Source organism: Hoplias malabaricus, chromosome 2, assembly GCF_029633855.1.
Source record: "Hoplias malabaricus isolate fHopMal1 chromosome 2, fHopMal1.hap1, whole genome shotgun sequence".
Classification (NCBI taxonomy): Eukaryota; Metazoa; Chordata; class Actinopteri; order Characiformes; family Erythrinidae; genus Hoplias; species Hoplias malabaricus.
In genome coordinates, this window is record NC_089801.1 from 12,088,197 (window position 1) to 12,116,088 (window position 27,892).

A 27,892-nucleotide genomic window follows, 5' to 3' on the forward strand; every position below is an offset into this window, starting at 1 on the left:
TTAACACATTACTGTCTCCACTGAACCTCTAATCTACAAAATGCTTTACAGAAGGATTGCAACCTTACTATGTTTTAATGGATGTTCAGGTTTTTTTCATTTTCAGTGTAATTTTGGAGCATTTCTCCTGCCATGAGTTTGGCCGTGATAGACTATTTACATTCTAAGTTGTAATTTGTTGGTACTTGCCACTTTCTGTCTGTACATTTCTCTGAGCTTTAAGAAAGGAACACATAGAGGAATGTGGAGAGTTGTAGATATGATAAAATCCTAAAGTTGGAATCGTATTCATGACCTCAAATAAGAATTTGTATTTGTTGTTGATGCCATTTATTGAATTAAAACCATGGCTTTAAAACTGTGAATTAATTAAAATAATCTTCAGTTGTGTATCCACCACTGTGAAATTAAGGTTTTTATAAACAATGAAATTAAATTTCAATTGAGTATTCAGTTACACATTAAATTAAATGAAGTTAAAAAAAAATGAACATTGAGATTTGGATTTTTTAAAGACTCTAAAATCCTAACTGTGACACTGTTCATCAATAATTTTACAGAGATCTTCAGCTCTGTGGCAGTCTCCACTACTTCAGGTCAGAAAGTACTGATCCGAGCTGTGGGAGAGTCTCTTCAGTTCCCCACCTCTGTACCTGTATCTGGAGATATAGAGTTTAAAGGCAGTACCATTGGTACGGTGTATAATTAACAGACTGATATTAACCTCACTGAGGAGTTTAAGAATCGTCTTCACTGGAACAGTCAGAGTGGACTCTTCACTCTCTCAGATCTGAGGATGGAGGACTCTGGTGTTTATGCTGTAACGAGAACTAAAGAACTTCAGATAAGAGAATACCATCAGCTGAATGTTTATGGTAAGTTTGTTTCACAGTTTAGTATAAAACAATATACACATATTCTTATTACTTTTTTCTTTCTTAAACTTTTTAACTTTTGTTCTTTTTGTCAGATAAAGTTTCAGCACCCCGAGTGACAAATACAACCATCAACAGTTCTTCAGAGAGTGCACTCTGTTAATTGCTGTGTTCAGTGAAGAATGTGAAGGAACTCAATCTCTATTGGATTAAAGGCAGTGTCATATTAAAGCAAACCTACAGCTCAAATGCTCATGACACAGTACATCTTCCTCTGGAAATACAGCAGAGAGCCCATGACACCTACAGCTGTGTAGCCTCCAATCCAGTCAGTAACCAAACAGCCGTAATCAACATTAAAGAACTCTGCCAGATTAGTGCAGGTATGAAAATATGTGGATTATATAGATTTATATGTAAATGTTTGTGCGCCCCGTTGTCAAATCATTTCATTTATTACATTTTCTAGGTCATTAAACTTTATTGTTTCTAAACTTTGATTTATGCCAATGGTAGATTTGCATTAATTTGAAACAGTTATGTTATGGAAACTTACTGATGTTGCCTTTTGCTTTTGGAAAAGAGAATGTAGTAAAACATTTAAGAAACTCTTGTACTTTTGTAAGAATTTTTACACTGATCCAACATTTAGTGAGAGGTCAGTGCACTGGAACATTTAGTTTCACCATGTGGACAGAGCACCCTTCTGCACAATCTATGCACAATTACAGTTTATTTGAGGAGTTTAAGGTATTGTTGGGGGAAATGTACATAAATTGTGTACTGCATTCTGTCTCTGATGAAATGTGCAGTAAAAGTTTATTTCCTGAATTTCACTTAGAACATCAACAACACACTTCAGTAGGTCAGGGATGTCAAAACAATCATGCTGAAATAATCCTAGATCATAGTTTATTATTTAATGTTTGTTAAGTGATTTGGAGTCGTTTACTAGTGGGTCGACTAGTATTAATAACAATAATAATCATTTGTATTTGTTTATTCATAAAATACCTGTTTAAATATAAATTAGTATTTCTATATGTGATGTCCTGTGTGGAATCAGAATAATAGTTTATAATGATATGAAACTAATTAATGACATCATTTTATTAAAGTAATTTCCTATATTTTACAGAAATAGATGCTGACGCTGAGGATTCTCTAAGCCCTGTCATTTTTGTCATTTCTGTCCTATGTGCAGCAGTGGCTTTAATAATGATGTGGAGAAAGAAGTCTACGTTTTCACCAGCATCAAAAGACCTGAATGATCCTGATCTTCTCACAACAGGTATTTCACAACAGAATAAACATACATCCAAAACCTGTATGAACTCCGTAGTGGAGTCACATTAAAAAACATTATCAATATTTATTTTTTCTGCATAAGTGGAACAGATGTTGCTATTTGTATTTATAGTACAAAAACGTCATGATGAATGGACATATAGGAATGCTCTTAAATGCACTACATCAGTAACTGACTTTACTAATACTCTGAATGCATGCAATCAAATCTTCACTGCAATGATTTGACATATTTCATGCCTTCACAGAATGCTAGCTGTTACTTATATTTTGAATGAATGTGCCACGATAGAGCTACAGTGTCATTGTCACACAGCTCCAGGGTCCTTGAGCTATGGATTCAAAGCCCACCTCGGGTGACTGTCTGTGAAGAGCTTGTTGTGTTCTCCCTGTGTCTGTGTGGATTTCCTCTGGATGCTTCTGTTTCCTCTCACAGTGTAAAGACACTTGCTTGTAGGTTGGTGGGCTATTCGAAAGTGTCCAAAGGTGTGAGTGGGTAACTGAATGTATCAGTCTTATGATGGACTGATGCCCTGTTCTTGGATTGCAGGTTAGCTCTGGACTGGACATTGCCCCTAAGACATTGGCCATGTCTTAGACAAGGGGCAATGGCACGGCTGCAATTGGTCCAAAATGCAGCTGTCCACTTACTTACTAGGACTAACAGTAGGGAGCTTATTACTCCAGTACTGGCATCTCTGCATTGGTTGCCTGTTTCTTTTAGAGTGCAGTTTAAAATTTTGGTTTTAACATACAATTAGTATATGGTATTGGTCCAGAATATATTTCATATTTTTTAGTGCCACATTCCATTGCTAGGGCACTGAGGGCCTCTAGTCAGGGGCTTTTAGTTGTCCCTATGAAGCGGAAACGGAAAGGAGACTGTGCTTTTTCCGCACATGCGTTAGACTTGCTGGGTTAAAGGACATTTTTAAAAGAAGTCTTAAAACATATTTTTAGACTTTAGCCTATGGGGATGGACACAGCTGATGTTCCCTGTGTTTTTGGCTACTAGATGGCGCTGCATTGTTTATATGTTTTGGAGTCTGTTTCTATGTGTGTTTTTGTTTTATTTTATTTTATTTTATTCTTTTATTTTATTGATTGTGAAGCCCTTTGTAGCCTGTGTTCGAAAAGTACTATATAAATAAATGTTTACTTATTTGTTGATATAATACAGTGCACTACATTGAATTGACCTTGCTGTTACTACAGAACATTTTTGTGGAATATGGTATAAAATGCAGGCAACATTAGATACACACAAACGCCTTTATATCAAACGAATGGACAAGTTTATGTTCAATAGTTTGGATATCCTACATCGGGAGACCCACGTTTAAAAATCAGTTTAATATAGAATCTATGACGCATACAGACACATGAGTTCCTGACTTGCTCCCAGTGAACTATGGACCCACCACGACCCTGAACTAATGAATGAATTGATATATTTATTACATTACATTACTACTTATACAGTGTACAATATAAGACACATTTGCCTAGACCTTGTTGTAGGTTGTTGTGAATTGTTGTGTCTTGTATTTTACATTCAGTTTTCTAGAATTGTAATATTATATTAATGAAGCCTTGATATTGAGCCTGTATGGAAATTTTGGCATATATTTGCATGGTATATTGTGTTATCTATGTCTATGTGAGTACATGGGGTATTTTTGTCCAGTAATGGCCCTACGAACTTTCAACATTTTTTTTTACTATTTATATTTGTCCCCTACCTTTTTAAAAGTAATCTTTGTTTCACTGAAGAGAGAAAGTCACATAAATTCAAGATCATAATTCTTCAGATCACAGTCATTGGTTCACATGTAAAACTGAAGCTGTCTCCTAATGAATTACTCAGTGAAGTTACTAGGTTGGTGCATCAGTAAATGAATATAATTGACGTTAAACTCTGCTCTGTGTGATCATAGAACTAAGAGTGACACTGTTGTGCAAGCTACTAATTTTGCGTTCTATTTTTTTGCACTACAACCCACACTGCCCCCCCCCCTCCGTATACACAGTGGCCACACATAGCTGTAGTCGGCCTGAAAGCAGACTGTTAGTGAAGTTTCCGAACTCTATAAGGTCATGTCTTCAATGCTGTGCTTGTGTTTTAAAGCAGTGAAATCGAGGACATGTCGAGTTAATAACTGGAGTCTACATTTCTTGTGTTTATTGGGTGAGTTGAAATGACCATATTAACACATTGCTGTCTCCACTGAACCTCTAATCTACAAAATGCTTTACAGAAGGATAGCAACCTTACTATGTTTTAATGGATGTTCGTGGTTTTTTCATTTTCAGTGTAATTTTGGAGCATTTCTTCTGCCATGAGTTTGGCCGTGATAGACTATTTACATTCTAAGTTGTAATTTCTTGGTGCTTGCAGCTTTCTGTCTGTACATTTCTCTGAGCTTTAAGAAACGAACACATAGAGGAATGTGGAGAGTTGTAGATATGATAAAATCCTAAAGTTGGAATCATATTCATGACCTCAAATATGAATTTGTATTTGTTGTTGATGCCATTTATTGAATTAAAACCATGGCTTTAAAACTGTGAATTAAAAAAAAAATCTTAGGCAATTTAAGGAACTTGTTCAGTTGTGCATCCACCACTGTGAAATTAAGGTTTTTATAAACAATAAAATTCCATTTCAATTGAGTTTTCAGTTACACATTGAATGAAACAAAATTCAAAAATGAACATTGAGATTTGGATTTTTTAAAGACTCTAAAATCCTAACTGTGACACTGTTCATCAATAATTTTACAGTGATCTTCAGCTCTGTGACAATCTCCACTACTTCAGGTCAGAAAGTACTGATCCGAGCTGTGGGAGAGTCTCTTCCGTTCCCCACCTCTGTACCTGTATCTGGAGATATAGAGTTTAAAGGCAGTACCATTGGTACGGTGTTTAATAAACAGACTGATATTAACCTCACTGAGGAGTTTAAGAATCGTCTTCACTGGAACAGTCAGAGTGGACTCTTCACTCTCTCAGATCTGAGGATGGAGGACTCTGGTATTTATAAATTAGAGAGCACTAAAGAGCCTCGGATAACACAATACCACCAGCTGAATGTTTATGGTAAGTTTGTTTCACAGTTTAGTATAAAACAATATACACATATTCTTATTACTTTCTTCTTTCTTAAATTTTTTAAATTTTTGTTCTTTTTGTCAGATAAAGTTTCAACACCCCGAGTGACAAATACAACCACCAACAGTTCTTCAGAGAGTAAACTCTGTTCATTGCTGTGCTCAGTGAAGAATGTGAAGGAACTGAATCTCTATTGGTTTAAAGGCAGTGTCATATTAAAGCAAGCCAACAGCTCAAATCCTCATGACACAGTACATCTTCCTCTGGAAATACAGCAGAGAGCCCATGACACCTACAGCTGTGTAGCCTCCAATCCAGTCAGCAACCAAACAGCCGTAATCAACATTAAAGAACTCTGTCAGATTAGTGCAGGTATGAAAATATGTGGATTATATAGATTTTTATGTAAATGTTTGTGCGGCCCGTTGTCAAATCATGTCATTTATTACATTTTCTAGGTCATTAAACTTTATTGTTTCTAAACTTTGATTTATGCCAATGGTAGATTTGCATTTATTTGAAAACAGTTATGTTATGGAAACTTACTGATGTTGCCTTTTGCTTTTGGAAAAGAGAATGTAGTGAAACTTTTAAGAAACTCTTGTACTTTTGTAAGAATTTTTACACTGATCCAACATTTAGTGAGAGGTCAGTGCACTGGAACATTTCGTTTACTACTGTGTCGACTAGCATTAATAACAATAATAATAATTATTTGTAAAATACCTGTTTAAATATAAATTAGTATTTCTATATGTGATGTCCTGTGTGGAATCAGAATAATAGTTTATAATGATATAAAACTAATAACTGACATTATAATTTTATTAAAGTAATTTCCTATATTTTACAGAAAGAAATGCTGACGCTGGGGATTCTCTAAGCCCTGTCATTTTTGTCATTTCTGTTCTATGTGCAGCAGTGGCTTTATTAATTATGTGGAGAAAGAAGTCTACGTTTTCACCAGCATCAAAAGACCTGAATGACCCTGATCTTCTCACAACAGGTATTTCACAACAGAACAAACATACATCCAAAACCTGTATGAACTCCGTAGTGGAGTCACATTAAAAAACATCAATATTTACTTTTTCTTCATCAGTGGAACAGATGTTGCTATTTGTATTTATAGTACAAAAATGTCATGATGAATGGACCAATAGAAATGCTCTTAAATGCACAACATCAGTAACTGACTTTACTAATACTCTGAATGCATGCAATCACATCTTCACTGCAATGATTTGACATCTTTTATAAAGCGTTCCCAGAATGCTAGCAGTACTATATTTTGAATGAATGTGCCACGATATAGCTACAGTGTCACTGTCACAGTGTTGTGGATTCAAAGCCCACCTCGGGTGACTGTCTGTGAAGAGCTTGTTGTGTTCTCCCTGTGTCTGTGTGGATTTCCTCTGGATGCTCCTGTTTCCTCTCACAGTGTAAAGACACTTGCTGGTAGGTTGGTGGGCTATTCAAAAGTGTCCAAAGGTGTGAGTTGGTCACTGAATGTATCAGTCTTGTGATGGACTGACTCTGGACCCACCACGACCCTGAACAGGACAAAGATGTTACAAAAAATGAATGAATGTAGAATGAGCAAGTTTTGGCTATACAGTATACAACTGCAGTGCACCACAGACTTGCACTATTTCAGTCATTAGTTGCCTGTAACAGGTTATCTAATTCAGGTCGCAGTTGGTCTGGAGACAACCCAGAATCACAGGGCGCAAGGTGAGAACACACCCTGGAGGGGGCGCCTGTACTTCACAGGGCAAAACAAACTTACACATTCACTCACACCTATGGACACTTTTGAGTCACCAATCCACCTATCTGTGTGTGTATTTCTGGACCGTGGGAGGAAACCAGAGCATCTGGAGGAAACCCACGCGGACACGCGGAAAACAGTCACCCAGAGCAGGGCTCGAACCCACAAACCCAGATACTTGGAGCTGTATGACAGCGACGCTACGCCACTGTGCGCCCTGCACTATTTCACTTTGTGCAAAACAACATTGTGGTCAAGCTTTGTCTTCACACTTTGGTTAATAATGCTCTCTCTCTCTCTCTCTCTCTCTCTCTCTCTCTCTAACAGTCATATACAAGACAACTCATCCTTAATGAGACATAGCAGCTATTGACAACAGACCTCAAGATTCAGCCACAAGCAGCAGAAATTTCAGTCTTCAGCAGAACAGCTTAGAGACAAACAGGAAAGTGATGGTCAAACCCAGAGCTCATCTGGTTATGTACTTTTTTATCACAGCCTTGTGCACAAATATGGACATCACAGCTCAAATGACATTTTATTGATTTGCATGTACAAATACGAATCACGAATCACGTCTGCGCAGTTTGCTTTATTTATTTATTTATTTATTTTGCTGTGTTAAATAATCATTGCTTTTTTATAAAAAATACTTTTGGAGCATTGCTATTAATTGCATTATGAATTTTTCACAAAAAATATGAACAACTGTGTTCAAATGGTAAAAAAATAATGGACAAAATGCTATTCACTGAACAGCGAGGGTATGAAATATTGTCTGTGCAAAGTTGATAAATACCGCCCCCTCATCCCTGTGTACTTAAGAGAGTCTTGCAAAAATCTGCTTTTTTTATTTGTATAAAATATATATATTCTTCCAATCTTCCAGTACGTTAAAGAACATTGAATAAAGTATATGCCCTAAAATCTGCACAATGAAAATAAAAGGTAACAGTTTACATGGCTATAATAACATTTTGCTTGAAAAATAGTATTCTTTCTCTCTCTCTCTCTCTCTCTCTCTCTCTCTCTCTCTCTCTCTCTCTCTCTCTCTCTCTCTCTCTCTCACTCTCTCTCTCTCTCTCCCCTCCCACGGTCCAAAAACACACATTGGTAAGTGTATTGGCTACTCAAAAGTGTCTGTGCCTTTATATTGTGGGAATGGCGAGGTTTATGTCCCACACCGGGGCACCCACATTGAAAACTGTTTTGATATATTGTCTATGACGCATGCAGGTCACTTGGTGGCAGTATAACGTAATGTAACATAATGTAAAGAATAATCATTGACGGAAGTTCACTGATTTCATGTTTAATTATGGCAAAAAAAGTGTTGGTGAGTGGAAAAGCCTGACACTGTTGTTATTTTGATAAAGGGAGGATGCAGGGTACAAATGTGTGCAGCTGGTTGAGGCTCAAGGTTTTACAATTTGCAACTGAAGGGTTTTTAAATGTTATTTGTAATGGTCATTTTACAGAAGGTGCCTTAAAGAAGTTCAATGATCGAGGACAATGTAAAAAAAAAACGACTAGCTTTAGATATGATTAGTTTTAGATATTTTTAGGTATTTTTAAACATTATTTGAAATAGAAAAATTATATCACATGAGATGTAGAGATATTAGAGAAATCTAACTAAGCAGAATCAGAATTAAATGCAAAACTCCATTGCAAGATTCCATTACCTGTTAATATAAATTTAAAACCATTATCATTTGAAAATGTATGCAACACATCATTGCATAAATACAACTTGTCACTTTCTCTTTCTACTGTGAAGAGTATTAAAATATTGTAATTAATATTATTTTTTAATAATAAAAAGACATTTATTCGGCTTAGGAATGGATCTTCTTTTCACAAATCCATGGACGCACAGTGTTGCAGGGTATATCATTCCAGCCGGCTAATGTCTCACTGTAGAAAACAGGAGGAACTGCCTCAGCACAGTCCTCACCTTGCCCGTAATTCCAAGCATTATTTGGCTCACCTTTCATCCAGTACCTAAACATATACCAGCATACAAAAGAACATATGGAGTTAAACACTAACAAATTCATTTTATTTTTACATCTAAAATAAATAATAATAAATATATAAATTTAATAAAAATGAACTTAATATAAATATATAAATAATAAATGGGAAACAATCAAAAAGCTATGATGTAGTATGTGTTAAATAACTGACAGTCACAGCTGCTTGTCTTGTTCAGGTTCAAGTGATCCTCAAAACACTTTTAAACAACCAGAAGGAGACAGGGTCTATTTACTGGTCCATACCCAGGTTCTGGTAAAGTGCCATCCACCCATGTCCACTGACCCTCATTGGTCTTGTCCGTCAGACCAATCCATAAATTCTTTCTATGTCCAGAAACAAACTGCTGATGAAAAAACAACACTTGTAATTAGTTATCTTCCCCTGATATGCATATTCATTCGTTCATTATCTGAAACCACTTTTCCAATTATAATAATAATAATAATAATAATAATACATTTTATTTCATAGGCGCCTTTCTGTCACTCAAGGACACCTTACAAAGAGTATAAAGTAAACAATAAACATAAAAAGTACCGTAAAAAACACACAAGTAAGTATACAGTATTGGAAAAAAATAAACAGTGTAACTGAGTCTTTTTTAAGGAAAGGCAATCTTGAACAGGTGGGTTTTGAGTGAAGACTGAACTTTTTGTGTGAGTGAGTTTATGTTTTGTATGTTGGGAGGTAAAGTGTTCCAAAGCTGGGGAGCAGAACGGCTGAAAGCTCTACTTCCCATGGAAGTGAGACGGGCAGGGGGAACAGTCAAGTGAATGGTGGAGGAGGAGCTGAGGGTGCGAGAGGGAGTTACAACATGGAGGAGATTGGAAAGATACGGTGGAGACAGATTGTGGATGGCCTTGAATGTTAACAGAAGGATCTTGTAATCAATGCGTAACCTGACCGGAAGCCAGTGGAGCTGTTGCAAGACAGGAGTGATGTGATGGATGGAGGGGGTTCTAGTGATAATACGGGCAGCTGAGTTCTGGACCAGTTGAAGCTTATGGAGGAGAGATTTGTGGGTGATATCAAAAAGGAGAGAGTTGCAGTAATCAAGGCTCAAAGCCAATCCACCTACCAATGTGTGTATTTGGATCGTGGGAGGAAGCCGGAGCACCTGGAGGAAACCCAAGCGGACACAGGGAGAACACACCAAACTCCTCACAGACAGTCACCGTGGAGCTGTGTGACTGTGACACTACCTGCTGCTCCACCGTGCCACACTCACATGCATATGCAACTTGTAATTTGGAAAAAAAAAAAAGTTAATTCTCACCTGCTCCTCTCTGCTGTTTATAATCACCAGATCAGCTCCTTTTTCTATGCACTCTCTTCTGCTCTCATCCCAGTTTTTCCCATTGAGAGAAATGTAGTAACAACTGCACATGAACTGTGTCCAACCTAGTGGACAAACACATTCTGGAAATACAATGGTAAAAATACATAGTAAAACACGTTGAGCTCAGTGTCAACGCAAGTGTCTTCCTTGCTAAGGTCAATTACTCAGGTTTGGAGTTGGATCTCGGCATGTCTGGCTGACATTTCTTCCAGGAGGGCAGCTCACCACTTGAAGCTCAATCCTAGAAATCCTAGCTGCTGTTCGTCCGTGGAACTACAGGTCCTCCCCATGATCTTTTCATTTAATTCAAGAATTCTTTGATCTGTCCATATGAAATTGTAAGAAGCCTTGTTGTGGTTCTGGATGACCACATTTCGCCCTAAGCCCTTTTTGTGAACCTAACTCTGTCATGTAGATTTCTCCTGTACAACATCTGACTGATTCGACCCTTTCTCACTCAGGAGGCCACCCAGGTGTTTGTCCAGTCCCTTGTCATCTCTAGATTTGACTACTGCAACTCACTCCAGCCAGGGCTTCCTCTGTGAGCCATTAGGCTCTTGCAACTGACCCAGAATGCAGCAGTACTGCTTGTATTCAGTCTTCAAAAGTCACTCTGCTGCTGCTCTGTTTTCATGTAGTTGCTCTTCTAGCTTCAGGCACAGCCTGACTTGACTCAGCATCCTTGAAAATTCACATTACATTTGCACTCATTCTGTACCTAACTCTACCTAAATCTTCTTTCTAGGTTAGAATACATAGGGTTGTTTTTATTGCACTTACACTGTGATAATTCTATACGTTTTTTCCTTATTAGTGTTTGCGCTGGACTTCATCGGGCAGTGTCTCAGAACAAGGGTATTTTAGACTTGAAACCTGTCTGTACTAGTTGGAATATAAACTTGAACAAACACAAAACACTTTTGTAAGTCGCTCTGGATAAGAGCATCTGATATATTCCGTGAATGTAAATGCAATTTGGGAAGCATAGGGAGTCCATGACAAATTGCCTGAATGGGCAATCAGATCCCAGTCTACAGGGTGAGACTATTAATACCACATCTCTAAAATAATGTAACATAACTATAAAGGCTGTAACAAATTGTCTCTTATCAGGTGTGCTTTTACCCCACAAAATGTGTGATTCACGTTAATACAGTGCAAAATTTACTTCATAGTAATTCTGATTCACATTTACAAATACTGATAATCACATTAAATAATAAACCCAACTCACCAATGTCTTTGAGCTTTCTCTGAAGTGCATCTCTGTCCTTGGCCAGGGCATCATAGCTGGACCGTAGCTTGATTTTCTCTGAATTCAGGTTGTCCTTAATGCCCAATATATGGTCTCTTTCCTTCAATATGCTGTCATAATTGCTCTGTAACTGGTCTCTCTGCAGGGCCACATTCCTGTAACTACTCCAGAACTGGTCTTTCTCTTTGGTTATATTGATAAATCTGCTCTGTAACTGGTCTCTCTCCATAGTCATGTTGATATAATTGCTCCATACCTTTCTCTCTGTATATTGTTTAATACCCAGACCTGTAATAACAGCCAGCAGCAGAACACAGAACAGACCCAGACACACTGCAGCTGGATTAGCACAGCACACCTGCCTCCCCTCAGAATCACCTTCAAAACCTGCAACAGTATAAATAACAACATGGTTAAGACACCACTGCTGCATTTCTCATGGTACTTCAGTGACGTAGAGGAACTTTTAGGGAAATAGTAACAACCACAGGAAACTACAAATAAGCACTAACACTACCTCTTTCTGTTCCCTTTTTGGCTCAGACAAAATCTTGATCATTTCCATTGTATATGGACCAATGAAACAGGTGTGTTTAATAGAGTAGACAGAGTGTGGACAGCAATAAAAACCCCAGCAATACTGCTGTGTCTGATTCACTTATACCAGCACAAAACACACCACCATCTCATCAGTGTCACTGCAGCGCTAAGAATAATATCATAAGAAGAGTATCTAAGAATCATATCTGCTCTGTTTTGGTCCTGACCACTGAAGAATGGATTGAAAGCAGGAAACAAAGTGATTCTTGAAACTTTGGCAAAAACATGTCCCACTAAGAAAAGTGCTAATTCTGTTGGAAATTAATAACATTTTCAGGAATAAAAAGAATCAAGGTTATAATCAGAGGGTTCTGTTATAGGTTTATTTTTTATTTGTGTTATATGCTGGCCTATTTCCTACAAAATCAGTCGTCCTTGGATAGGAGATAATCATTTCCACTTTATTAAAAAAAAACAAAAAAGCAATAACTGAATTGAATACTATCTTTACCACATGAAAGAGCACATTGTAATATGTATTAAAAACTACAAAAAGTGAGTTTTGAACAATATTTATTATTATTTTGTGGTTGCTCAAAATGTGTCCCACATATTCGTCATCACCGTCAGATATATATGAAAAGCAATAAAATCAGGCAAATACCACGTCACCTACATTCCTGAGGACCCCATTTTCAAACCTTCAGCTCTACTGCGTGTTTCAAGATCACTCGAGCTAACGTAAATTTGCGATTTGCTCTTAGTTATTTTTTTATATATTTTTGGACACTGCTACTGTCACAACCATGACATGTCAACATAGTCTCTTTTGTATAAAATATATTACATTAGATTATGACATAAATGTATAATTTCACAGAAGACATCTGAAGTATTTTGCAACAGATGGGAAACAAGATGGTTAATGTGAAGTTTTTCCACCCTCATGGGCCCAACACACGACTCTATCCAAAGGGCTATATAATGTACTTATTCATTTTCTGTTCTTCACATCCAATATACAGTTTATAGACTAGTTTACAGAAGAAAATGATTATTTTATTATTATTTTATGAGTGGGGGGGGGGTCACATACATGACAGTTAAATATGAAGTCATATTTAACTGTCTGTCTAGTGAGGTCTATCTTATTGCTATTGGTAATGGTTTCTTTTTTATTTATGGTAAGTACTTTATCTAATGATAGCCTATTGCTAATTGAACCTATATGTTGAATGTTATTGAATGTTTGCCACAGCGCTTGCAATTGTTATTTGTTCTCTGTTCTTCACGTCCAATATACAGTTTACAGAAGAATATAATGTTGAGTAGGGGTCACTAGATATCAGTGATGCATTATACATTATTCCTACTGGTAACGACTGATTTAATATTTGATGATATGGGAATGTATGGGGTACTTTTAATCATGGTTTTGCTTAAATGTACCTTGTATTCCTTGAAAAATGTTTATCACAGTGCTCATGTTTGTAATTTTCTGAACCAAATAGTTGTTAAGCAGGAAGCCAATGTCTTGAGTGGTGTAAATTTTTGAATTGTATGTTGTTATGAGGCCACTGTCACGACCGTGAGATTAGTGTCACCATCATCAGTTTTAATTTTGTAATTAAATTTTTTTTATTTTCAAACTTAAAACCTGTTTTATCCAAATTCTCAAGAATCTGTGAAAGTATTAAATTTCAAAACTTTAGAATAATCAGGTGCTGTTTCAGAAGGGTTTTGTTACAGGGATTTGAAGGGATTGCAATTGATATTTTTTCCCACCAATTTCATATGGTAAATACAGTGTTATATTTACTTCACAGTAATTTAGATACAGCTTAACAAATAACAATACTGATAATCACATAATTTATATATAAATATACTAAGCCAACTACTATACAATAATGTGCTGGACATATCTCCAGATGTTTAGATCTAGTTTTTTACTGATGTTTCCAGCAGAAGGAACAGTGATGGAAGCTGGGTTATCTATTGAACTAATGGAGAAATATAATATTAAATACAGCATTGTTGCTGCAATATAAGACAAAATTCTTCAAATCACCTTCATACCTGAATAACATATTCTATACACTGTTGGGTTGGTTTCCAGGAATGAGATAAAGCCTAGACATGGGCTATTTCCCTTTCAATGAAGAATGTCCATTCAATACACTGTAATCTAATCTGTGTAATACTATTTGCTTTGCTTGGATTGTAATAATTTACCTCTTTTCTCTGTTGTTGTGTTCTGGCAGATGCTGCTACTGACTCCACTCTCCTTCTCATTCTTTTCAATTTCATCTATGTTCATATAGATGCTCTCGTATTCTCCAACTTTCTGAGTGTCCTCCATGCTCCTGAAAACTGTGAGATGCTGAATAGAAACTACCGCTTCTCTGCCTGTCCATTTACTGGTGACATATCATGTGATGACAACATTAGAGTTATATGGAACAGTCTGGTTTATTTGTAGAAGTAGGTGACACCTGTCTATCATTCATCAGGCTGAAGTTTGATTTGCAGCTTAAACTGGAACACTACACTATAAAAATAAGTGTAAAGCTCCTAACATTTTTAGTGTTAGTTTTAACTCACTCTGAGTAAGAGTGTCTGCCAAATGCATTAAATAATTGAAGACTTTTGCTCTTTGTATGTAATTAAACAAAAAAACTCACATACTCATGAAAATAAAGCTGTGCTCCCTAATTTAAAACACTTTATAAATCATAATTAAGAGGTACATCATAAAGATTAAAGATGCTTTTTAACTTAGTGTTGAGACATAGTTGAGAACTCAGAATTTTAAGAATTTAGACACAATGCTTTTCACAGTGTAAATAATAATAATTTTAACAAAAAAATTAAAAAGGAGGATTTTAGTGATGAAATACACGGTTTGAAGTGTTATGAATTGATGAAATCAGCGGCTCAACTACATACACACCACACTCAAATCCACAAAACGACCTGTATTTGTTTTGTTCACACTAGTAGCCGTTACCATTGTGTCTTTACCATTAAACGGTTCATAATATCGGTTAATAACTGTGTGAAGGATTAGTAAAGTTTTTGCCACCTATATCTGTTATGAAGGACTAGAGGATCAAGTCGCTTGGAGGGCTGATCTCAGAACAGTTGTGACAGTCTAAAAATTCAAGCAGCTCTGCTGTGTATGATGCACAATGTGTGAATCGAGTAGGCCCTCCCATCTCCATTATTTTCACTGAGATTTCTTATCCAATGCGAATCCACCATAAAATTACTGATGCCTTGTTGAAAAATTATATTCCTCCAGCTCCACATGGAAAATGAATCCCGTCCTAACAGGGCTTTAAACTAATAAATAATAAACTATTACATAAACGCTTGTTTGCATCCATTTGTCAAGACTTAGGAAGTGAACACAGCACGCTTCTTTATCACTCGGAGGTTACGTGGATGACACTTGTATGGAAGCAAATCTGTCTCATCAAACTTTGAAATATTACCACCTTTGAATTTGTAGCACTGAATTTTTTTTGCACTGAAATTATGCTTCTGAATTTTGCTGCTTTTGAATTTAAGTCTTCAGATTCCCACCTCTGAATATTTTGCTTCAAAATTATGCATCTGAATATAGCTGCTCTCGAAAAGAACTCATGAATTTTCAAGAACACATTTTCACTGTTATTGTGTCAAGGTTAATAAATTCAGATAAAATAATTCAAGCTCAAAAAAAAATTCAAACAATATATTTCGAAGTTGCTCAAATTCCGTGACGAAATTCAGATGCCAAAATGCGAGTTACAAAAAATTCAGAGTTCACATCCCTGACACCAAGGAATCGATTCATTTGGATTTTCTCTTTCACCTTAAATGGTGTAGTAGTTGCATTCTGTCGCCGCTAGATGGCGAAATACGAACACGTTTAGATTCCTTCCGCGGATATTATCTCTTTATTTTCAAAGTGTCTCAAAAATTTGAAAGTCTCACTAAAGACACAATATAACAGACTATTGATGTCCTGAAGATGAAGAAATTCTACTGTGGAGATTTTTGTAATGGCCCTGTGAACAGACCCAGCTAGCAAAATTGTATCTGCCCACACTCGGGCCGAATCACGCACGCCGGAACAAAAACACTCGGCCCGATGCCGGCACGCGGAGTCGGCATTGTCTCGGCCGTGATGTACGGCCGTAGAGTGGGCCGATAGTTCTGGCCCGAGTCTGGGAAACTCTCGGCCGAGTGTTGTGGCTGAGGCGCGGCTCAAATGACTCGGCCCTAGTCCGGCAAGCCATAACTAAATCGCGATAACCGCACCACGGCCGAGTTTGAGCCAGAAGCACGCCATTAGTGCCAGACTCGGCCCAGATCTGGCTCATTATCGGTTTTAATAGTTTATTTCTATACGCCGCACGCACGCGCACACACACCCCTCCCTTCCCTTCCCTCAGAAAAGGGTACAATCAGGTTTATGGTGAAATGATTGCTTTATTAAATAACTTACACTCTCAGAAAAAAAGAAAAGGTACATTATTGGTCACTAAAAGGTACAAGTGTTTAAAAGTCCAGTTTTGTTACTTAAAGGTACATTGCATTCTCTTCTCCGGTGGGAGACACGTTTGTAGTATTTCATTATGGAAATGTCATATAACAAAAAACATAATAAAAGTCCTGAAGATGAAACGGTGTATGAAATCAACACATTTTAAAATCTACAATTATAATATAATCATGTTCCCTCATGTTCCCTAATTAAATGTACATGTACAAGTGAGGGTACCACCACAATGACAACATATGAAAACCTTTACACAATGGAAACATTCAGCAATTGCAATGTATACAAATAGTACATAAAATCAATACATAGAAAATATATTTGTAACTGGCATTGAAATTTGAAATTGGCAGTGTCATGATTTCCTAAATCCAATTAACATTCAAATACTGTTTTTCAAAAAAACAATTGGTTTTACACCCTAAGAACTGCCATTTAAATTCAGACTTTTCTTTAAAAATATACTATGCTAAGGCCATATAACAATAGTACACATTCGACACTTATTCATAGCACACATCAGTTTGATCAACAGTTTGCAAGCCTCTGCTGTGTTGTCACACTTTGTCATTACCTCACTGCCCTCAACAATGATGGAAATATCAGCCGTATCCTCATCTCTGTCAGCCTGGACAACAGGGACCTTCAGGATGTGCAGTGTAATGAAAGAACGCTCAAGCGTAGTCACCTCAGTTGTACTCCTTGTTGAATTCCAGCTTTATAATTAAACATACAGAGATTATGTACATGTTCTGTTCTTTTCAATATATTTTCTATAAAAATATAGAATGAAAAACTAAACTGCTTATGCATGCAGATTCATTAACTACAGAACTTCAAATGTAAAAGATTATCAGGTTATATTACAAACGAATCTGCTACAACTGATGCTAAAGATCTCATCTAAATTAATTAATTAACCTCCTATCTGCTTTTTTCCCTTCCCACCTGCATTATTCACTGCCCCACTAGTTTTCTTACTGCAGTCCATATTTACATAATTACATAAAGAAAATGAATAAGTTCATGTTCATAGTTAATTTTAAAAAATTTAAAACTTCACAGCTCCAAAAATAAACTACTTCACATGCTTTTGTTTATTTTTTTCTCTCAGTAAATAGGCTTCTACCGTTTTCAATACAACTGATGTCTAAAAGGGCAAAAAAATGGCAATCATTAAAAAAAAAAAAAAAAAAAAAGAGTTAGAAATACTGTACAATAATTTTGAATGCAATAAATTTGAAGGCAAAATTGAATAATTATACAACACTATACAGCTTTCACACTATGACCTGCAGTCTGTTCAGCCTCCAATCCCTATGCCCCAATCATGTTGAAATGCAGTAGCAACAAATGTGCTTAAAATAAGCAACAAACCTTTTCATCTAGATTATCAAGAATGGCCTGGACATCTCCTCCAAAGGCTGCCATTCTATTCCTGTACAGTTTAAGGAGTTTTGACACATGTGTCCAGTGCACCATGCAACTGACTCTTCAGGTTGATGGCAGTTATTCTACAAAACTCACTGCATATCTAGAGAGAGAGAGAGAGAGAGAGAGAGAGAGAGAGAGAGAGAGAAGAGTAAACAATTGAGAATACAGATTATCAGTCATTATGTACAGAGCCTGTACATTTCTAGACAAACACTGCTTCAGTTGATAATAGTTATGCAGGGATCCAGACTAAAACCATCCCGTCATCCCAAGGCCAAAAAAATAGCCCTCTTTTGGGACGCTTTCATGACAAGTGTTGTGTGCGATAAAACTTGTTGCCTTTAAATAACATTACTGTGGTTGGACAATGCTGTACACTTCTTGGTTAATAAGTAAATAAGTAAAAATAAATAAATAAATAAATAAATAATCCAAACAGCTGATGACTTCGCATTATATAAGTTTTGGAACTGTTTGGGGAAAAAAAGTTAAGTATCATTTTAGACAAGTAAACTAGATTGGTTCACACTAGGTTTTGCAGTGTGAAACAATCCTACAAAAACTATAAAAAGAAAAATATGCTGAAATGGGCCAGAGTCACAAGTACAGCAAACAAACACACTACTCACCTGACTCTCCAAGAACAGTGCTGGCCATCATTCTCGAACCAGACCAACCAAAGGTTCCTGCTTAACAACCTCCTTCCGCCGTAAAAAAAAAGGTTCGCTCCAACTCATGTTTGGACCCTTTTTATCCATCTCAGCCCTCATTGCCTTTCTCTCTTCATCCAAGGAATCCTCACTCAGCCCTGCAGGGTTATATCGCAAACATCTTTGTAATCACAAAGCTCACATTTGAAGGTAGAACTTTGGTGACATGTAGATACTTTACTATGACATTTTGAAAGATGACATCTCAAGGAACCAGCTGTTTTAAAGGAACACACACAATTGGAGTGAAAACAGGGCCAGCGTGTACCATGGAATCCGTGGCGTACTCTGTGGTGCTTCAACTGAACATCCAGGTCTTGGCTTGTGAAAGAGCAGATTTTCCACTTCATCTAATGTATCCCTTTTTCCCTTAAAAATGAAAACAATATTAGTGTTAGTACTGTCATTGTACACAAGTATAGTTTGTAAATGCAATTACAGAACAACAAACGATGTAACGTTATTTAATGTGTTTGTAGTTTATTTACACACACATTATATATATATATATATATATATATATATATATATATATATATATATATATATATATATATATATATATAGCATGTGATATGTCAGGATGTGGAAACATGAACTGTGGGGATACAGTCGTGTGAAAATTAGAACACCCCATGAAAGCCTTTGTCTTTTTAAACATATTTAACTTTATGCTACAGCTCTATGAAAAGCTGGAGGCCGTTGTAAAAAAAAATGTCTAGGTGGAACAAGTGGAGAGCGGCAACTTGGCTAAGTTTCATTCAATTGACGAATATAATGAAAGCAGTCACTAAAGGCATAGTCTGTGAACATTTGAGGAATGTTGTGCTATAATTCCAGAAGTACTTCAAAGATTCAGATGAATGGTGCTGTGACAGCGAATGGATCGTGCTCCCATTTAGTGATGATGCAGCAACGTAATCAGGCTTAACAGCTACAGAAGAAGATCAGATAATTCAAATGTCAGCAGACACTGTCAGAAGTCATACGCATGATACAGAACCCCTTGTGAAGTTCTGGACACATTGTCAGGCAGAATTTCCAGAGCTTGCATCGAAAGCAGTAATATTTCTACCTCTCCCAGCCACATACATCTGAGAAAGTGGTTTTTCAACACTAGCATATGTTAAGAACAATTACAGGGAAAGGCTGGCACCTGAAAATAACATGAGACTGGCTATTTCTACAACAGTATCCCCCCAGATAAACGGACTGTGTGGAAATCACCATGCCCAGATATCTCATTAACAGGTAAGAAAAAAAATCCACATTACTAAAGCTATGTAGAGAACTCTTTACAGAGTGAAAGCAAATTATATTTTAAAACAGAGGATGGTAAATCAGTAATGTATTTATTTGTCTTATGTACACATTGTGACAGTTAATTTGCTTTGTATTTCCAGTTCTATGAGAATGAAAGGAAAGTATTCAAGCTAAAAGCAAAGGATGTGAATAAACACACAAAACCTCAATCAAGTCACTCCTTTATGAAGCACTTGATTCCTGTTAGCTATTACAAGTCTTCAAGGGCAGAATATCTTTCCTCTCCAAGTAGATGAGCTGGAGCTGCTCTATGAGGAATGGAACAGTCTGGAAGAAGAGGATATGGCTCACTGCTGGCTTCTGCAGATAAGACACAAATACATAAACACTGTTCCTGTAATGCCTCATACAACTCAGCAGCTCATTGGTGACTTGGCAAACCGAGTCTCAAGTCAGAAAATTACCTCAAGGGACACTTGCGGAAACTAAGTATGCAGCCATAGTTTCCTCTTTTGTAAACATACAGATCTTGCCAAATCCTGAAGAATCCTGAACTATGAGGAGCTCTTGACCTATAGCAGGTTCTGAAGTGGATTTGGCTACATTAGGAGCTAATGTATAAATATAACACACATGTAAGATTATTACTAAGTAAGCACTACAGCGAATGGATTGTCCTCAATTTTTATCACTAGGTATTTAACACAGCTCTCTGCTGCCCCCTTTTGGAGAATTACGAGAAAATCAGGCTGGACTGGACTACACATGAACTGTTAGAAAGTGATTGGAGAACGGAGGGAGGATCCACTGGAAGTAGTGCTGATGTCCATGGCAAGTGGGGATGAGGACGATGCAGCAAATACACAGCGCATTTCTGTGCAATCCATGGACCTTGTAGATTGTTTGCAGGACAGAGGAGGATCCTTAGATGTGGAAGCCAAGGCGAGAGACAATGTTTTACAGTAATCAGTTATGCCCTTCAGTGTCACAAAGTGCAGCAAATGTATATAAATTTTCTTATGGGCTGTTTGTATTGATTTTATTCCGTCTACTTTTCCACACGGTAGGAATTCCTGAAGAAATGAACAGGCTCATTTCATGTTGTGCTGTATTATCAATGCAGAGGACTATTCATTTTAAACAACAGAAACCCATAGACCAAGGACAAAACCTCTCAGCAATCATGATTATTTAGAACAAAAATGGTTACAAGTGTTGTTTTGGGGCGTTTGATTAATTTTCTATTCATGGTCATATTGGGTCTTGAGTCTACAAACAGGAATTTTGTCATCAGAATCATGCAGGAATACACCTTGAGTCCCATCCCAGGGCATCACACACTCACACTTTCACATGTATTGGGACTTTGAAATAGCCAATCAACCTACCAACACGTGTTGTTTGGACTGTATAATGAAATCAGTACACCCAGAGGAAACCCACTCAGTCACAGGGAGAACGTCCCAGGATTCTCACAGACATTGATCTGAGGCAGGTTTGAGCCCACAACCCGATGTTTATCAGTAATTGCATGCAATTACATCACAAGCAAACATCACATGTGACTGACAAATACTGACTGATACGCTCCGTCTAATAATTTGAGCCAATGCTTTTAGTTGTTTATAATGCACTGCATTGATGTCTGATCTTCTACATTGTTCTGTAGGATGTAGGGAGACTTGTCAAATGCATACATTATTTTAATTATTTCATTTTGAATTATTGTCAAACTTTTTTCCTCATAAAGAAAAGAAAAAATCAACAACTTTATAATAAACAGACACAAAGGTAATTCACTCCTACCCTGCATTTCAGTTCTTTCAACCCACCTTTTCCTCTCATGGAAATCCCTGATGCTGTCTTAAGGGCCATTGCAATATAATATGAGACAATTTATTTAAAAAGCTAAAAACATTTTCGAAATAGCAGTGGTCTGGACTGAGGCTTGAGTGATGCAATCAAATTTCTGAAGTGATTCTTAACACGATCATTATTTGAATGCTATGCTTTTACACTATGCTTTTCAAATAGTGTAGAAAGTAAGTCTGGTCCCAACCTTTGCATTTTTTTTGCCAATATTTTACAACAGGCATTAGGACATTGGAAACGTTAACTTCTATTTTAACACTTATGGTGTCAGAGGTTTGTCTGACACAATTTCCTCTGTAGCATCTTCTTAAACTTCAGGAGATGAACATTGCAGTTGGACAGTGAAAGCTGAGCAGTGCATTTAAGGACAGTAACGAATGGCAGAGGCCCTCTATGACAATGTGGGCAGCTTTGAGGACAGAGGAGAGAGATTGGAGAAGATGGTGGATATTTATGAAAGTGCAGATTCTGTTAGATCTCATGAAGCCTGTACAAAGACTGAGTTTACCAACACAGAGTGGAAGACACCAACACAGACCCCAGGTACAGTGACCTATGAATGAATAAACTAGTGTGTATTAACTATGAGTACTCTTTACTACAAAAGCAATATTTTATGATTCAGTTCACTATCAGTTGTTACAGCAAGAGGCAAATATTGCAGACTGGCTGCAATCTGTTTGGGTCTGTCTCTTCTGTCTCTTCTTCTGCTGATCACTAACATCCTGCTCTACATGTACTGTGAGTTTTTCAGCCTGAAACAAAAAGAATTTGTCAGTATACAGTTGTATGTAACTAGTTTAGAACCCAGGGTCATGTTAAAACCTCCTTAACTTTGTATTTTAAAATATGGTAAATTTAGTAAATAAAATGTGTTAAGTATTTTCCTGTAGATTGTGTTCACAGTTTCACTGCGAAACAAAGTGACCACGGGTGACCAAATATTTGCTCATTGTAAAAAAAATAAAATACAATTTCTTATTGCAGACAATAAGGTGAATGATAATCTGACGGAGGAAAATATAATCTTACAAACAAGATATGACAGTTTAGTGAAACGTATTGGTGAGTACAATATTTGCCACAGAATTAATCCTCGCAAAAACACACTTCACAGATATTTCATCAGTACACAGTGAAGCCCTGGTCATGTGAAAACATCCTCATCTGTGACTTTAACAATATGGTGAATATAGTCTATAAAATGTGATGAGTATTTTCCTGTAGATTGTGTTCACAGGTTCACATTTATTAGTTTATTGTAAATATATTACTATTTTGTGTTGCAGACATAAATAAAAACCAAACTGAGAATCTGACTGAGACTAATCTCATCTTACAAACCAGATATGACCGTTTATTAAAGCATATTGGTGAGGAAAACATTTATCTAAAGAACTCATTCTCGCAAACAGTCCTTCACATTTCTGATATATATTTGTTCTCATGGCTCTTTGGTAGAGAGAAGCTGCTTTAAGGACTGGAAGAAGAATGGGAGCAGTTTTTACTTTTTCTCCCGTGGAAAGAAAACCTGGGAGGAGAGCAGACAGAACTGCAGTGAGAGAGGAGCAGATCTGGTGATCATAAACAATAAAGAGGAACAGGTGAGTGGGCACAATGTGTGTGTGGGTGTGTGTGAGTGAGAGAGAGAGAGGAGAGAGAGAGACAGAGAGAGAGAATCATTTAGAGCAGATTCTATTCTTTCTTCCAGATGTTTCTCATTGACCAATATAAAAGCAGCACATTCTGGATTGGTCTGACTGATAAAGAAATTGAAAACACATGGAAATGGGTGGATGGCCAACTTCTGACTGAAGAGTATGTCAAGACAATGTTACTTTCTTATCTTTATTCACTATACATTATTATTTAATATTTCTGTTCATTATTTCATTGTTTTAAATGAAACATTTTACAGTTAAATTACAAAACCAATTTAATTCAATATTGTTTTGGCTGTAAAGACCTCACTAATGTTTGTGATGCTTTGATTTTATTTTGTTTTGTCAGATTCTGGAGGAAAGGTGAACCCAATAATGCTGGTGAAGGTGAGAACTGTGCAGTTTTCACAGTTGAACCAGCTGAATCTGATCAGAAAACATGGAACGATTTTTCCTGCTCTAGGCAACAGAACTGGGTCTGTGAATTCAATCTGACAAACATAAGAAATGTCTAGATAAAGCCATAATGTGATGCCCCCACCCCCCCTATAAAATTCATAATTTCAGTTCTGAATACATTGTTTTAATATTTTTTTTATATTTATTGTTTATTGTTTTCAGTGCTTTGTTTTCCCAAATCCTTTGTTGTATATTACATTTTAAAGAGGGCATATTTTTGGAGTTAGCTTTCATTCGATTTCCAGTTCATTCTTATTATCAACACTGTCCAGTGTGAGGAAAGTAGCCATCAGGGCAGGCAACCAAGAAATGCTTGGAGTTGTAGAATATATACAGTGGCAAATATACAGTAGACAAACTGAAACAAAATCTGAGTTCATGTAATTAGTTGTTTTCAAAGGAATAGGCAATGTATCTCATGTGGAATTATGATGAAAATATCTATTTGATTACACATGATGTATATATGTGATTGCCTGCAAGTTAAGCTGGTCTGGTGATTTGTTACATTTAAAAACACACTGACAAGACACAAATGCCTCACATTGTCACAAAACTCAGTATGCAGTTAGGCTTCAGGCAAATATGTAAATGATTACCACTCACTCAGAGATTTCGCCCAGTTGACAGAGTATGAGAGAGTTAAATACTTTTTGAAAATCATTTAATTTTATTTATTTTTCTAAACATTTTCAGATGGTTTGGGGATCTGATTGAATGATGAAATATCAAAAAAAAAAAAAAAAAAAAAAAACAAGAGGCAAGATTCAACCTTATCCTTGCACCAATATCCCAAAAGTGTAGTTGCTATCTACGTTAGCAGCTTACATAGTTGGAACGATGCAGTTGCGATGAAAGTGTTTCACAAAACCGTCATTGAAACTATTGAGGTATCTACGTTAGTAAATTGCATAGTCCGAACTACCGTTAAACCACATGTTTCTCAAAACCATATTTCCACCGAATGGTAGCAAACAGTTGTTAATTTACGTAGTTGGAACTAAAGACCTGTGGTTAGAAGCTTAGTTCCTGGTAACTATTAAACCTATATATAAATTATTAATGTTTATATTTAATTCAATTTAAATAAATATAACAATATTTGAAAATGTATATTAAAATACCCTGGTCTTAATACACAGTCATAATTTAATCCCTGGTTTTAATACACAGTCATCATGATTTTTAAGTTTTTATACCTGGCGTTTATGAACTATATATGAATGACCATTATGAAATACATTGTGTGTTTTAATAAAAGGCACATTCATTCATTAATTCATTCATTCTGTAACCGCTTATCCAGTTCAGGGCCGCAGTGGGTCCGGAGCCTACCCGGAATCATTGAGTGCAAGGCAGGAATACACCCTGGAGGGGGCGCCAGTCCTTCACAGGGCAACACACACACTCACACATTCACACCTACAGACCCTTTTAAGTCGCCAATCCACCTACCAGCATGTGTTTTTGGACCGTGGGAGGAAACCGGAGCACCCAGAGGAAACCCACGTGGACACAGGGAGAACACACCAAACTCCTCACAGACAGTCACCAGGAGGAGGACTTGAACCCACAACCTCCAGGACCCTGGAGCTGTGTGACTGCGACACTATAAAAGGAACAGGACAGCAATATTTAAGGAGCAGCTTTCATTCCCCACCCTGAGTTATTGTATAGTTCTCCAGCAATACTCCTTCTCATCTTGTCCCACTTGAAACAATAATGACATTAAATGTTTAAGTTACATGTTGGGAATAAAACAATTTTAATGTAGTATTTTAAGATTGATTTGAATATTGTTTTATCAACAGTCAATATCAACATCTTTTTAAACAGATACAAATTAATGTATAAATGTATAATACACTACATATCACTTTTTCTGAAGAGCCCCATTGGATGAGGAGTTGTGGCAGCATGTAGGCCTGGTTTACAGGCCTTTTTTTTAAAGTAGGGAATGGGTAGAAGGGATTGGATACAGAAAGGATCAATCAGGGTCTATAAAAGTGAAAAAAAGTTACCCATTATAAAACCAGTACATTAAAACAAATAAAGAACAATATTAATTACTCTCTGGTGGGTGGGGGACACTGAGGAACTGAGGAGCTATTCACTGCACTGTCAGCAGTTGCTTTAAAGCCAGTGGGTCTGGGTGTAAGGGCCTCTGTGTTGAGGCAGCAGGATGGACAGATGAGTTCCCAGACTGAGGGGATTCTGGGGTCCAGGAGACAGCCCTGTCTTGGGGAGAAGTGGTTTTATATAGAGCCCTAAACACTTGAAGAATCTTGTGCATGATGAAAGCGTTTCTTTGCATTGTAAAGGTATTTTTCAGATTGAAGGAGAATGTACTGTAGATGGTTCTATGTAGCAACTTTTAGAAAAGGGTTCTTTATGACACAAAATAGTGTTATTCTATTATTACGATTTCATGTTGTAGTATTTATATGTAATATGTAGCGTTTGACCTTATTCGAACTCGTTCTGATTAATGACGTTTGACTAATGATAATAATTGTTATTGTTATGATTGACTTAAATGACAAAAACATTAACAAGTAATTAGAGAGTGAATACTGTCATCGCTACGTGAGTTCTTCATGATTTTCAGACTCTTAATGAACAGACTCCACACACTTATTTCAAATAATGGAAATATTTTATTAAGAGAAAAGAGAATATTTAATAAACATAGCACGATCGTAAAAATTCTCACGGGATCAACGCAGGTCAAGCCGGTTCGAATTTAGAGATGGGCTAGGCGATATGACTTGGAAAAGATATGTTGCTATGGTCTGATTAAGATTATTAAGATTATTAAGATAATGTATCCAGGGGTCTGTATAGAACCAATTGCTTTGCTAAAGAACCCTTGTAGAACCATCATTTTTAAGTGTGAGATTAGGGCATAAACATATAGCAGTTGTTTTCTCACAAATTTTCCACCTGCTCTAAACTGTTTAATTACTACAGGACTCACTCAGAGGTCAAAAATTTAAACAAAGCATGAAAAAGAGACAAGTTCCACGACGCCAGGGGCCCCTTCATCCCCACTCTGTGCCCGATGGGCATTGCACCGCACCCCTACTCTGGATCTTGCGGGTGGTGAGCCCACATGATCCTCCCACGTTGCCATTTAGGGCTGAGCCCAGCCAGGTTACCAGGGCTGCCTGGCCACCAGGCGCTCGCCATCGGACACTACCCCCAGGCCTGGCTCCAGGGGTAGGTCCCTGTAACCCTCTCCCGGGCAGGGTACACTGATTTTTAATGGGTGTACTCATAGGAATGCTTTTGGATCTTGTTTGTCTGGATCTTCAATCCAGACCTGTTCGCCATGGGAGACCCTACTGGGAGCTAACAGCTCCCTACAACATAGCCCTGGAGGTCATGAGACCACACAAGCCCTTCGGCCACGACAAGGCCCTGATCCAGGAAGGGAGTCGCTGCTCCTTCGCATTGAGAGAAATCAGTTGAGGTGGTTTGGGCATCTGATCAGGATGCCTCCTGGACGCCTCCCACTGGAGGTATACCAGGCACGTCCAACTGGAAGGAGGCCCCGGGGTAGACCCAGGACACGCTGGAGGAATTATATATCCCGGCTGTCCTGGGAATGCCTTGGGATCCCCCAGGAGGAATTGGTGGATGTTGCAAGGGACAGAGACTTCTGGGCTTCTTTGCTCGCCCTGTTGCCACCACGACCCTGAAATG

General features: G+C 37.2%; 2 protein-coding genes and 1 long non-coding RNA gene across 3 annotated transcripts; 1 reads left to right on the forward strand and 2 right to left on the reverse strand.

The window, feature by feature from the left end:
* Positions 1-8,745: 8,745 nt before the first annotated feature.
* Positions 8,746-16,609, reverse strand: LOC136675771 (C-type lectin domain family 10 member A-like). Its single transcript, XM_066652522.1, has 6 exons — positions 16,350-16,609; positions 14,475-14,659; positions 11,679-12,086; positions 10,382-10,524; positions 9,348-9,448; positions 8,746-9,069 (listed from the first exon to the last, which is right to left on the reverse strand). The coding sequence occupies exons 1-6, from the start codon at positions 16,607-16,609 to the stop codon at positions 8,904-8,906; spliced, it is 1,263 nt and encodes a 420-aa protein (XP_066508619.1). The 3' UTR covers positions 8,746-8,903.
* A 1,562-nt stretch (positions 16,610-18,171) lies between these two features.
* On the reverse strand, positions 18,172-19,300 carry LOC136687492 (uncharacterized). The gene is made up of 3 exons (XR_010800488.1): positions 19,201-19,300; positions 18,852-19,030; positions 18,172-18,322 (listed from the first exon to the last, which is right to left on the reverse strand). It is a non-coding gene; the product is annotated as an uncharacterized lncRNA (long non-coding RNA).
* A 3,144-nt stretch (positions 19,301-22,444) lies between these two features.
* LOC136675780 (CD209 antigen-like protein B) lies at positions 22,445-27,445 on the forward strand. The gene is made up of 7 exons (XM_066652533.1): positions 22,445-22,610; positions 23,055-23,132; positions 23,357-23,440; positions 23,529-23,671; positions 23,779-23,885; positions 24,078-24,204; positions 27,158-27,445. Exons 1-7 carry the CDS (start codon positions 22,445-22,447, stop codon positions 27,443-27,445), a joined length of 993 nt encoding a protein of 330 aa, XP_066508630.1.
* The last annotated feature ends 447 nt before the right edge of the window (positions 27,446-27,892 follow it).